The 13,323-nt window shown below is 34.2% G+C and overlaps 5 protein-coding genes across 7 annotated transcripts; 2 read left to right on the top strand and 3 right to left on the bottom strand.

The window, feature by feature from the left end:
- Positions 1-1,413: 1,413 nt before the first annotated feature.
- On the top strand, positions 1,414-2,990 carry Pex12 (peroxisomal biogenesis factor 12). Its single transcript, XM_014355033.2, has 6 exons — positions 1,414-1,488; positions 1,565-1,698; positions 1,779-1,887; positions 1,962-2,128; positions 2,206-2,577; positions 2,654-2,990. The coding sequence occupies exons 2-6, from the start codon at positions 1,579-1,581 to the stop codon at positions 2,849-2,851; spliced, it is 966 nt and encodes a 321-aa protein (XP_014210519.2). The 5' UTR covers positions 1,414-1,488; positions 1,565-1,578; the 3' UTR covers positions 2,852-2,990.
- Positions 2,991-3,010: 20 nt separating this feature from the next.
- On the bottom strand, positions 3,011-6,790 carry Mer (ezrin/radixin/moesin family protein merlin). Of its 2 annotated transcripts, XM_014355032.2 has the most exons (9): positions 6,287-6,790; positions 6,070-6,199; positions 5,785-5,990; positions 5,483-5,710; positions 5,177-5,386; positions 4,962-5,068; positions 4,415-4,544; positions 3,990-4,325; positions 3,012-3,901 (listed from the first exon to the last, which is right to left on the bottom strand). In XM_014355032.2, the coding sequence occupies exons 1-9, from the start codon at positions 6,395-6,397 to the stop codon at positions 3,524-3,526; spliced, it is 1,836 nt and encodes a 611-aa protein (XP_014210518.2). In that variant the 5' UTR covers positions 6,398-6,790; the 3' UTR covers positions 3,012-3,523. The 2 variants fall into 2 exon arrangements, with proteins under 2 accessions (XP_014210517.2, XP_014210518.2); XM_014355031.2 differs by having other exon boundaries at positions 3,011-3,901; positions 4,962-5,386.
- Positions 6,791-7,203: 413 nt separating this feature from the next.
- On the bottom strand, positions 7,204-8,876 carry LOC106640828 (uncharacterized). The gene is made up of 5 exons (XM_014354988.2): positions 8,701-8,876; positions 8,130-8,485; positions 7,858-8,049; positions 7,597-7,784; positions 7,204-7,524 (listed from the first exon to the last, which is right to left on the bottom strand). Exons 1-5 carry the CDS (start codon positions 8,702-8,704, stop codon positions 7,350-7,352), a joined length of 915 nt encoding a protein of 304 aa, XP_014210474.2. The 5' UTR covers positions 8,705-8,876; the 3' UTR covers positions 7,204-7,349.
- Fuca (alpha-L-fucosidase) lies at positions 8,871-11,116 on the top strand. Its single transcript, XM_014355007.2, has 6 exons — positions 8,871-9,461; positions 9,543-9,788; positions 9,850-10,212; positions 10,342-10,560; positions 10,618-10,844; positions 10,900-11,116. The coding sequence occupies exons 1-6, from the start codon at positions 9,218-9,220 to the stop codon at positions 10,993-10,995; spliced, it is 1,395 nt and encodes a 464-aa protein (XP_014210493.2). The 5' UTR covers positions 8,871-9,217; the 3' UTR covers positions 10,996-11,116.
- Cndp2 (Cytosolic non-specific dipeptidase 2) lies at positions 11,026-13,159 on the bottom strand. Of its 2 annotated transcripts, XM_014355006.2 has the most exons (6): positions 13,016-13,159; positions 12,900-12,947; positions 12,361-12,811; positions 11,848-12,276; positions 11,302-11,775; positions 11,026-11,239 (listed from the first exon to the last, which is right to left on the bottom strand). In XM_014355006.2, the coding sequence occupies exons 2-6, from the start codon at positions 12,932-12,934 to the stop codon at positions 11,195-11,197; spliced, it is 1,434 nt and encodes a 477-aa protein (XP_014210492.2). In that variant the 5' UTR covers positions 12,935-12,947; positions 13,016-13,159; the 3' UTR covers positions 11,026-11,194. The 2 variants fall into 2 exon arrangements, with proteins under 2 accessions (XP_014210492.2, XP_089454272.1); XM_089598146.1 differs by having other exon boundaries at positions 12,900-13,159.
- Positions 13,160-13,323: the final 164 nt, after the last annotated feature.

The raw sequence follows: 13,323 nt of genomic DNA, 5'->3' as shown, positions 1-13,323 counted from the left end.
CGACAGCAGCAGCAGCAGGTCGATTGTAGCTTGGAGGGCATTAATCATCACCAGTTTGGTTCCGTTTGCAACAACACGATCAGGCGAAGGAGGCGGAGGATCGTCGCGAGCCAGAGGATGAAGTCGGCAATCATGGAGGACGAGCAGCAGAGGAACAGTCTCCAGTCGTTGAAGAACCACGGGCTCGTCAACGCGAAAATCAACATGTACGAGAAGAATCTGGGCGGCGCGCACGAGCAGCAACTGGACGACAAGCGAAAAATCCTCGGCGTGCCTCTCATTGGGATGCATCGGGGCGATGATCATCCACGCTCGTTAAAAAAGACAAGAACCGTAACCAAAAGACGAGCACCGCCCGTTCCGGATAAAAAAGACCCCACCTCCGAGTCACCCCTGCAGCTCATGGATATTCAAAATGACGACAACAACAACAACAACAACAACAGCAGTAACGATCAGAATTACTATCACCATTTGAGAAAGTCATCATCCCCTGGTTGCAGTGGAGCTACGAGTAAGTTTGCGAAAAATTCGTACTCGACTTCGAGGAGTGCGGGGAACCGGAAACGCGAAAAGGATTTTCATCAGGTGCGAGAACGCAGCAGCAGGGTGTTGGTGAGCTTGCGAAGTAGCGACAGGAAGAGGAAAACCCTTTACGCCAAGGATGCGAATGGGGAAGAAGCTGTTCGCGTTTTGAGCAACTTGTGCTTGAATCCGCTCGCTCGAAACAGTAAAAGAGCCTCTTTTATGATGTGGTGATTTGTTTTACGCGCTCATATTTTTTTTGTTTTCTTGCTTTTTGAAGATTTTTTAACAATGTAACGCAACACATATATACACTCAATGTATTATATATCAGATTGTTTCAATATTTTTTTCCTTACTCGTGTTGTACATTACTTGTAGTCGAATGAAATGTATTACATTGCTTCCGTTATAAGTACATTTGTTAAACTAAATATAAATGAATGATGTATTCTCGCTGTCCTGTTTAAGAATATGTGAAATTCCGAGGAAAAAGACTATACTTTAATTTTAAAAACTCGGAACTATAAGTGTGTACATACAATCAATTACACTCGTTTTGGTTGGGTTTAATTGTTTTTTAGTAATTAAATAGTACAAAAATAATTTTGTATGGCGAACAAATATTTTTAACTCATTTTGTAAGTGTACTTCCATAATAATAAAAATCACAAATAATTTCGTAAAAATATGTATAGTAATTCGGTGTCAAACGCTTAAAAATGATTAATTATTATCACAAAAGACTTTATTAGTTACAACAAAGTGCAAACAATTATTCAACACTTTTAACTTTCATTTGAAATTCTGAATCTATAAGTGTATATTATATACGTGTGGAAATATATACAGTACGTACAACCCTAGAGGTTATGTTGACGACAGTTGTTACGCGAGTTACTAAATTTACGTAAAATATACACTTCAAATAAAAAGATTTAGTCGCTTTGAATACTTACTTAGGTATGTTAAAGTATCTTGATTACTAAAATAAATTTTTTATTGTCCTTGTAGTTAGTAAATCAAGTTTTTGATGTAGAATTATTCCTAAGGATGGCAGAGCGAGGAGCGCATCTGACAGGAACTGCGTTTGCTAAACCTTCAATTTTTGAAATAGCTGCTCATAAAACACTTGCAGCGACACTAGAACCTGCTGCTAAAAAAATTATTACGGTGGCGATCGTTTATTTTTATGTCGATGTTATTATTGTGTCTAAAGAAAACGTAAGCTCATGGTTTACTTTTTTTTGAAGGTTTTAGTATCTGCCAATCCTGAAAAATATGCTTGGCTGCACAAGTGGTCGGATGAAGTATATCTCGTATTCGTTGCTGCTCTTCAAAACTATTACCTTCGAAATTATTGTATCACTATTTTTATTTGTCAATTTTGTTTAAAATTTTTACTTCTGATCGTTTCATTGAAAAATATTTTTCAGCTGCCTCGTTTTCAGAAACATTTTACGGCTTAAAACGTGTTGTTTTAAGAAACTCTGATATCCCATCAAAGCTTGATAAAAAAAGACTAAATGTTTCTCTCATAATATTAGTAATTTTTCCATATTTACAAAGAAAACTTGAAAATTGGGATATTCATAGTAGAGATGTATGTTGTGATTATCATCATGTAACATTTGATATGAAAAATTCGTTAACCCATTCCATCTGATTTAACGTTTACAGTGCCAACAAAAAAAATGGAAAGCATATATCATCAAAACATACAGATTTTTAAATTTCACAAAAGAAGTATTAACCTTTTATCAGTATTTACTTTATCTATCAAATCGTTCAGAGTATCCAACTCTCTCTCTTCGTTTTCTGTCAATATCATTAACATATGCAAGTAATAGTGAAGAGATTGGATTGATTGAATTTTTAAAGAAATTGGGACAAGGAAATTTCAGTGCTAGTGATGGATTAGATTTACTTAGGCTTTCAATTGTTCGTTCCATTGAATTCAGTGCTTTCTTTTTACAATTTCTCCAATGGTGGAACCAAGAACACTACTATGATTTAAACTTCACATCACTTCCAGTCCCACCTCCACCACAAGTAATTAAAAGTTTTTATTAAGAAAGAAAGGATGGAGCTAATGTATTGGCACTAATTTAAAATCCCTCAATTGCAGATTCCAAATGTTGCAAAACGATATAAAGGAATATGTCCGATTTGTCAAAAACCTCCTTGGATACATACGGCTGTAATAACATCTGGGTTTGTTTATTGTTATCAATGCATTTTACCAGAAGTTAGAAAAACCCAAAAATGCCCAGTAACTGGTTACCCAGCCAAAGAAGATCATCTTATAAGACTTTATGTACAGTAATATTTGTTAATAAGTTGTGATATACTTAGAGCCTGTATATTTTTTATAAACTATGGTACGAGATGTGTTTGTTACCTATCAACAGAAGTGACAAAATTTTGTTTGATATTAAAATTTAAGGAACATTCCTAAAAATGAATACATGAAAAATTTTTTTTAATAATCTTTATTTTAACATGAATATAATTATAATATATAAGGCACTTTATCTTATTTTCATCTTTCCAATGTATAAAACGTTTACATTTAAAATGTATAAAAATTATTTTGTGGAATATCGAATTTTTCAGAATTTCGTTTGCACAATCAAATATTGATTAAAATTCACCGGCGTACTTTTGCACCATTAAGCAATAACTTGGGTTGTTGAAAGTATAGGTTTCTAGTTAAAATTAAATAAAACCGTAAAATTAATTAATACATCGGCACGACAATTTTTAGTAGCAGTTTTCATGTGCGTATTTAATTATATGCGTAGTGACGTCAGCACAGCCTAAATCACTGCTTTTTTGTCATTGTCGTGATATTTCGAAGTCATGCATAACTATAATTCTACATCTATAATACAGAGTTAAATAATCACTTAAATAGCACATTGTTCATGTTATTAAAAAATAGATACTGCTATGAAACACGAAAATTTCGCTATTTGCAAAAGTTATTGTATTAAGACTACAATTCCTCAAAAAAGGCAACTCGTGCTTTCGTCGAGCCTGACTTAACTTTTTTCAAAGTACTATATTTATTTTCGCCAAGTCTCACTTGTTCTTCATGCAGCTGATCTAATTCGCACTGTTTCTCATCTACTTTCAGTACTTCTATTTCGGTTCGAAGATCCCGCAATTGTTCCTGTAAATTTTTACTTTTCTCCCAGTAATCAACTCTTTCTTTTTCAATTTCAATAGAAAGCTGATCAACGTCACTATCCGCAATCAAATCGTAACAATTAACCCCGGGTGATAATGGTTCCGATTCTAATTGAAGGTTGTGTAAATCACTTTGAAGATCTGTATGAAGAACTTGCGTGGATGGAAAGAGATTTGGCACGGGCTGAAAATTTTTTTTTTTTATGCACTGATTTTTTTATATTCCCGTACTTAAATCGTATATAAAAAAAAAAAAAGTGTAAAATACTTACTGTTATAGGCGACGTATAAGAATTTCTGCTCAAAAATTCGAGCAGTTTTTCTTTAGCTTCTTTTTCAGCTATACGCGCTCGTAAAAGCTCGTCTTTAAGTTTTTTTTCTTCGAGAGCGCGTTTCTCGGATTCTTGGACCAACATTTCCGTGAGGCGAACAGCATCCCTAGTTTTTTGTTCTAAATGAACTTTTTCTTCTTCAGTTTTCATATTATTCAACCGAATACGCGTTATTTCTTGCTCGGCCTCTGAAGCTTTTTGACTCAACAGCATGGCTTCCTCTTCTGCGACACGACTTTTTTCCGCTAGTAAATCAGCAGTTTCCTCTGATCGTCTCTTTAAATTTTTAATGATAAAAAAAAGATGTCAAATCAATCAGCTGTAGTCAATTGCCTACTGCAAAACTGTTATCTTTTGACACTTACTAGAGCTTCATTTGCAAGCCTTATTTCTTCTTGGTATTGCATAAGCCTTTGCTCCATAGCAGCTTTTTCTCTTTCGGCAGCTTCTCTAAGCTGTTTTTCTCTTTGCAGTTTTGTTCTTTCAATAAGTCTCCTGTTAAAACAAATAACTTCAATTTACAAACTACTATTTTCAGAAATATCTATTTTAAATACTGAGAGTCTTTTAGAATACTTAAAAAAAAAAAAAAAAAATTGCGGTATTATCAAGACGTTTTAAAACTGTAAAATTTCAAGTATTAAAAAATAACACTAATGCAATAACCCATTGTGAGAAAAAAAAAAGAAAAAACTATTAATACGTGCGTAGAAATTTCACAAATTGAAAATTATTCACATGAAATATTTTTTAAGCTGTGATGTTAAAAGCCAGTAAAAATAATGGCCTCACTTTAATACTCACAGACACATACAGAGGCAAAACATGATTGGTGATAAAAAAAGCAATTATTTAGTACTCACGCAATGCAGGAACAACAAGCTCTGATTAAAGAAAAACACGAAACATTACCGAGATTTTTCTTCCTTGGCTTGAGCCTTCATTTGCTGGACCTCCATGGAGTCGGGCTTCCGGCGTCTCATAAACAGATCATGGTTGCCGATGCACAAGTCTAGGATCTTAACAAATGAGGCGCGAATGGCCTTTTCACTATTACATTCGTCCAAACCTAAAGCTACCTGTAAGCCACCCTTCACCCAGCGCCCAACATTAGACTTTTTTTTTACCAGTTTGTTCATGCGAACTTTCTGCGAGAAGAAGACGAAATTCGGCGACGACTTGTCCACGGGCTTAATGATGAACTTTTTGTCGTCAAAGCTTATGTGCCGTATCTCCGACCACGCAAACGTTGTCTTTGGTGTCAGTTTGTTTTCCTTTTCGTAAATATTCAATCCCAGAGCAGTCACTCCAAGCCACAAGTTGGTTTCTTTTTTATTCTAATTTATTTTGTTTGAAATAGATTATTTACTTATTTTTTCAACTATTGAACTATTTTTTTATGGGTACTGTAATAATTTTTCAAAAATACTCACACTTATAGGAAAATAGTTTACGCCATACATGTCCAAATCTTGTGCCACTTTAAGATATTCTATTTCCGCTTCGTCCCTAGACATATTTTTATGATCAGCATACCAAATTTTAATTCTGTCTTCCCACATTTCAGGCGTCATTTGATATTGATCGATAACTCTTTGTGGCAGCAAGTCTTCACTAGCCAGCATTCCTGGTTGATATGATGCCTCATCATAGTCTCCATACTGAAAAAAATGTATGAATTTTCGAGAACTAAAAACTTGTTTTACGTCTAGTGACGTGCTTGTTTTTCAAGTACCTTTGCTTGAACAGCATACGAAGCCAACAAAACAGAAGCTTCCGGGGGACAGTAAATATCCATCGAAAGTATAGCTTGTTTAACCTGGAGATAAAAAAGGTGTTGTGTCACTTCTTGTACAAGCTCTTCTGCAACATCTTCTGGATAAAATTTGGCAAGGAACATAAACGGAGTTGTCGATTGTTGTGAAATACCTTGATCTTGCACTATAATAAATGTCCAAGTATCAAATTACACGAAAAATCATAATCTGGATGTATGTTAATGAAATTATGACATAAAAACCTTTTTTGTCCAATTTTAGCCATGATATGAAGCCTTTCGAATCTTCGTACTGGAGACCAAAATACCATGTTTCTCGTAGTCCAATGGTACGACACACCAGGTCAAATAAATCCCTTCCAGTAGCCCGCCACTTGAAATTAAGTTGATGTATTTACGTTGTAAAGAATAATAAATTGGCTCTGCGTTAGACAGCCTCTAACAATTAGGTCCTACTAACCTCTAAATTGAATTCAAGCTCAGCATCCAAGGTGCAAACTTTAACAGGAAACGACTTTGTTGATTTCTTACGACGAAACTGTGGCATTTTATTCCTCATTGTGCAAAACATTGATCATCTTGATCAACGGCTTGATAGAGAGCACCAAAATTAAACAGCTTGGACACTTGCTAATTACTTTAATTTGCTCATGTACATGGGTATACATGTGTGATAATCAAAACTTTATTTACGTTTTCTTGATGAGCAAGTAAGTAAACGTAGATATATTTACAAAAACACACAAATACCCACTGTACTGCTAATACAGGCCAAAATTCTTGAAGTGCCAAAATTAAATACTCGGTTATAATGCTACTTATTGTAAATCTAAATCATAAATGCAAACTGTACTGCTACAGTGTCACATTATAAACATTTGTTTCGCCAAAAACAATTTTAAGGTGTACCTATTTTCACTGATTCATCTTAGAAAGTGCAAATAAAAAAAGGGGCCCTCCCCCCCTACATATAGCTGTCTGAGCTCGTCCGTTGGCTCAGTTCCTCAGTTGGTTAGTTAGTCAGCGTGCATTGCAGCTGCAGCTAACACGGAAGCCCGGTCACGACATCTAGGTCCGCACTTCCGCACATTCTCTAGCCTGCATGTAGATGTCGTGATCGGGCTTCTGCAAGTGCAATCTACAATGCAAGTCTTCATTTCTTACAACGGAAATTTTGATACAGAAGCCATTATTGTATACATTTATAGATTAATTCAAGTGAAATATTTGTTATTTCTTATTTAGTTTAGTTTATACCGTAGTTTTTTAAAAAATAACTCAAGTTGGCAAATACTAACAAATTTCGTCTACATATTCATATAAAAATATTTAATGCAATAAAGAATATTTTTACAATATTTGACTGTTTTATCTCATTTAACAGCTTTAAATAACAGTTTTTTTTCTCAATACTATGGGAAATAAAAATTCAAAAGTCATTTTTGATGTTACTTTTCTTAGTAAGTAATGTAAGTAAGAAATAACGTATTATGTACAAAATGTCATCCAAGTGTAACTTGACATTACTGCTCAGTTGCGATTTTATACTTTTTCTTCAGCACTCGATAGCGGCGCCACACTGATGCTCTAGTTCTCTTCAACATTATTGCTAAATCTGCAAATTTGCGATCTGATGACTCATTAGTATCATGATTTTTAATGAAATTTAATATAACGTTATCTTCTTCTTGAGCGTATCTATAAAATAAATTTTTTTTAAATCAGTGAAAAAAAAGATCCTGAAAAATGTACACCGAAAGTTTTACAGACCTGCTCGTTTTATGTGGTTCATATAATATTCGAAACCTGTGGTACACACTATACAAAGATCTATCATGAAGTCCATCAGCCAAAAACTGCACAAACCGCAACCTATTTTTTCGGCAACGCAAGAGAAATTTATTGTGCGGTCTCATGTATAAAAAAGGCTTTGGATTTTTTTTATCCCAATTGTGTAGCTAAAACGATATAATAATCAGATTAGTCGTACTTTGGTTGAAACAAAATTCATACTAGGGAAATGCAAACAACCTTGCAAAAGGCTTTCCAGTTTTTTTTTAAAATACGATCTTCTTCGCTTGAAAACGCTCCAATCTTCAATGGTACGTGCGTTTCAAATAATTCTTTGACAGCTTTTGATAGTACACGAGTACCAGCAGTTTTTTCTATCATATGCTGTGGTGGTGGCTCATGCCTTAGTTGAATTTCCAATTTCCATAATAACTAAAACAAAATGAAATTAAAAAATATTACAATATAATAAGATTTCAACAATCACACACATCTAGTTATTGTTTAGTCACCTGTTTCTCTTCATCAGTTGGTGTATAAGTATCTAATGCATAACTTAGGCTAGAATTTTCCTCTTCATCATCAAAATGTTCATTCTCACTCTGATCTTCATCCTCATCTTCATCTACATCCTTTAATTTTTTTTTTTTCAATTTTTTTCTTTTGACTTTTAATGTATCCTTTTCATCATTTTCTCTCTCCTGCTCATGTTCATTACCATTGATTGTTTCTTCACCTTGATTCTCATTCCTTCGTTTTTTTCTTTTCTTTTCTTTTGATTTCTTTTTTCGTTTCTTATCACTTAAATTATTGAAATCACTCTTTTCAACATTAACCTCATCACTACTCGAGGTATCTTTTAGAAGATCTACAAAAAAAAATACGTACTTTTTATTACTTGATTACATTTTGAGAACAATTTATCATTTATCAATTAGTAAGAGTTAGATAAGATATCGTGAATTTTAAGGCATCTTTATCGTGTCTCTCAAAGGAATAAATGTGTATGCTTTAATTAAGGTTAACTGTAATGAAATTATTGCGAGACGTCAAAAGAAAAACAAAAACAAATTTTTTTCTTACCCATGTTTATGAGGAAATAGATTTAATTTCCAACTGTTTAACGCGTATACTTAAAACAATGTATACATTTCAAGAATAATAATTAAAATCGTAAGTAAAACCGGTGCCTTGCACTAGTACAAACTATTTCACGCGGTCTATCTAATGTTATTTTGATTCAATATTATATAGATATACGAGTGTAGAGGGTACTTGGCACTCATGGAAGAGAGATATGTAAAGTGCCGGCAAAAGGAACGTACTTACTGAATATATTTGTTTGGAATTTTTTTAGTTATCCAATTAATTGTTAATGATCAATTGCACTGAAGAAAAGGGCTTGTGACTAATTAAAATAATTGTAATATCAATACAGTGATGATAAATATCTTTAACGAGCGATAATTTGCTTTCTTTGTGCTGAATGGCAAAAGATAAGAAAGAATAACAGTCGAAAAAAAGACTTAAATATTTGCAAAGATTAAACGGTGCACAGTGTCTTGTATCTCTTTGTTGAAATACTTTCCGGCTCTTCCTCATGTTGTACATGAAATCCAGAGAAGACGATATGAGAACTTTAAAATTTTCATTTACGTTACTGTGCTTTTTTTTAAGTTATTCTGTGGCTCAGGAATCTCACAAATTTGAGCCCAATTGGAAAAGTTTGGACAGTCGAACCATCCCATCGTGGTTCGATGAGTACAAATTTGGAATTTTTATTCATTGGGGTGTGTACAGTGTTCCAAGCTTTGGCTCTGAGTGGTTTTGGACAAATTGGAAATGTAAAAGGCATTTTTATATTTTATACATCTAACTACATTATAGAAAAAAAAAAAAATTCAATAATTGCATATATTTTGTAGCTGGGAGTAAATCAATCGATGATTTCATGAAAAAAAATTACAAACCAGGTTTTACCTATCAGGAATTTGCCAAAGACTTTACAGCTGAATTTTTCAATGCCACTCAATGGAGTGAACTATTTGAGGCGTCAGGCGCGAGGTATGTTGTCCTCACGAGCAAGCACCACGAAGGTTACACACTGTGGCCTTCTAAATATTCATACAGCTGGAATTCCGTAGAAGTAGGACCTCACAGAGATTTGATAGGTAATCTAATTTAGTAATTTTTTATCAAAGAACTTTTATATTGAAAAAAGTTTATTTGTAGGAGAGTTATCATCAGCCATTAGGAGGAACACAAACTTAAAATTTGGAGTCTATCATTCTTTGTATGAATGGTTCAATCCCATGTACTTACATGATAAAATGAATAATTTTAATACAGATCTTTTTGTTACTCATAAAGTTATACCAGAAATGAAAGAATTAATCACAGCATATAAACCAGAAGTGTTATGGAGTGACGGCGACTGGGAAGCCCCAGAAAAATATTGGAAGTCCACCGAATTTTTAGCTTGGCTCTATAATGAAAGCCCTGTCAAAAGTACCGTCGTCACTAACGATCGGTGGGGCATCAATGTGTCCTGCCATCATGGAGACTTTTACAACTGCCAAGATCGATATAATCCAGGTAAAACATCTATGTATGTTGTGATATCAGATAATGATTATTTATGAAGAACTTTATCTTATCTTTGATGAAATTTCATACGATGTATACTTATTAAAATTTAATAAAAATCTTTTTGTATTTACTTAGGTGTCTTACAAAAACACAAGTGGGAAAATGCAATGACTATTGATAAAAAGTCTTGGGGTTTCCGCAGAAATGCTCCATTAGAAGATTACTTTACTTTAGAGGAAATTATAAAAGAGCTTGTTATCACAGTAAGCACAGGCGGAAATTTATTAATGAACGTCGGACCAACCAAAGACGGAATAATATCACCCATTTTTCAAGAAAGATTGCGCGGAATAGGTAAATTTTTCATCATTACGTTCACTATAGTTTACTTGAAATGACTATTTTTTTTAGGTCGTTGGTTAAAAGTTAATGGAGAAGCAATTTACGGAACTAAACCATGGCTGATACAAAATGATACTATAACAAAGGATGTTTGGTATACTCAAGGCCGAAACGATGATGTTTACGCTGCATTACTTTCTTGGCCTAAAAACAATATACTATATTTGAGTGAGCTAGTCAAGACTACTGATGATACAAAAATAACAGTCCTTGGAAGTGAAGAAAAAAAATTAAAAGTAAGTAGACAAATTATACCAGTACAAGCTTTTGCTAATATGTAATATTTTTCAGTGGAAGAAGGCACCAAATACTGAAATTTCTTTACCACTTGCACTTCAAAGAGGAGAGCCAGCATGGGTCCTTAAAATTACAAACTTGCAAAAGTAAATTTAAATATAGTAGGGACACGAACAAAACTTGTTATGTTGATTAACTTGTGTATTTTTAACAAAACGTTACAAAAATTGTACATGATAAAAAGTACAAAATAGTTAATTATCATCTCTTAAACAACATAATAAAATTTCTTTATATATATAAAAAAAAATCTTGGAATTTACCGTAACTTCTTCGTAGAGCAGAACTCTTAAATTTGGGAAACTTCAAAAAGATAGGCACCCAGTAGTTTAGTCTAAAAAAAAAGCAAAGTTTAGAATTTTTCCAAAATTTTACAAAATTGCATATAGTACTTACCCCTTCAATATAATTATGAACATTCAGTTTTTCGTTTTGTGAATGAGCTCCGTCATCACCACATCCAACTGGGAGCAACAAAACGTTTTTACCAGTGACTTCTTGAAAAGTTAGTGTCACAGGAATGGAGCCACCCTCGCGCGTACAATCAGGGTCTACTTTGTAGACATGTTTCGTGGCTGTTCTGGCAGCAACGTAATGAGGATGATCAGGATTTGATGACCAACAGCGGCCACCGTGGCTTAAAGAAATTTTCATTTTGTTTGGACTACCACGAAGTTTCCACTGCTTTTCAACGTATGCTATGACCTTTTTTTCTACTTCCTCAGGAGTCATATTAGGAACGATTCTTATTGAAAACTTGCCTATTACTGTGCCTGGAATAACAGTTTTGTCATTTGGTTCATAAAATGCTCCCTCAATGCCGTGAAGAGACAAAGTCGGGTTACGCCAGCGGTGCATCAGAAGTTGTTTCTGAAATAAACTTTCTCTATTTAAAATCGCATTGTTAATATGATATTGCCAACGAAATGAGTTTTCTATTACCTTATCTTCATTGTGAGGGAGTTTGAAAGCTCCACAGGAATTTCTATACTCATCAACGTCAAACTTAATTGTATCGTACATTTTTAACTCTTCAGGAGTAGCCTTCTCGACATTCTCATAGATTCCCTCGACCAAAACTTTGCCATTAACATCTACCAGAGTATTCATCAAGTAAATCAAATCGGACATTGCTTCATGAACAGTCCCTCCAAATACCCCGCTATGAAGATCTTTATTAGCACAACTTACTTCCAAATGGAAGTAGCAGAGACCTCTTAAACCATAAGTTATGCATGGTTTTGTAGTGCCAAGCCAATAATTGTCAGATATACAAACGAAATCGACTCCTTTTAAGAAGTTATCTTTGCGAGACCACAGGAATTCATCAAGACCCTCGCTACCACTCTCCTCCATACCTTCAAACACAAACTAAAAAACAATACAGATTAGTAAACTTTACTTAAAATAAGAATTTAAAAAAAAAAAAAAAACTTTCATAAGACATGTACCTACCTTAAGATTAACGGGAATCTCTTCACCAACGGCTTGGTATGCCTGAAGAGCATGCAACCAGCATAGAACCGGCCCTTTGTCGTCGGTACTTCCTCTTCCATATAGCTTGCCATCTTTTTCAACAAGTTCAAATGGATCTGTGTCCCAGCCATCTTCCTTCAAGGCTGGCTGAACGTCCAAGTGTCCATAGATAAGAACAGTCTTCTTTTTAGGATCTGTCCCGAGGGTTCCCAGAAGAGCTGGTGGAAGTGGAATTTCTTCTCCATTGGAGAGCTTCTGAGTGCCCAATTCGGCCAATTCTGTGACAGCACCAAGTTTCTTGAATTCAGTCTCTGTCCATTTCATCATTTTAATAATTTCATTTCTACTCTCTGGCCAGGCAGATACAGATTTAATAGCAACTGCTTCCTTCAAGTTTTCAATATATCTGACCTTATTATTATCAATATGCCTGAATGAAAACAATTCAACAATAAAATTGTACAGCCATCTACCATATCATTTATTATAATCATTACAAAGTTAAGAAAACTACTTACTTAAACAGCTTCGATAAAGTCGATGGGAGTGACATGATTTACAAATGTCTGAAAAATATGTACGAGTATAAAAGCCCTACTTTGTAATTGAGTTTTAGCCACACGTAATCACACACAAAGAACCGGTACTTATTGTTACAGTTACACCCACTGAAGCTGAAATTCTTATCTGGTCGACACTGACGATTAAAAGGTTTTTCGTTTATGTTCCAAACAATAATAATAACTCAAGTGACCGCAAGAGTGCAAAAGTTTACTGATTAGCTCCACCATTTATGGGACGTACCTACTTTACCTATGTGCAGAGATGGCAGTCTATGTGGCCCCAAAAATGGCGTTGTTAGTCATACTCCTCTCCTAAAGAATGAGATTAAGTAGACAAGCGCTGGATAATCGAGGTAGTTTTATTCGTTTGAACAAATTT

This window comes from Copidosoma floridanum, unplaced genomic scaffold (genome assembly GCF_036245765.1).
Source record: "Copidosoma floridanum isolate Cflo_tuat_1 unplaced genomic scaffold, Cflo_Japanese_pri ptg000006l, whole genome shotgun sequence".
Lineage (NCBI taxonomy): Eukaryota > Metazoa > Arthropoda > Insecta > Hymenoptera > Encyrtidae > Copidosoma > Copidosoma floridanum.
This window is presented reverse-complemented; position numbering and strand designations above follow the sequence as displayed.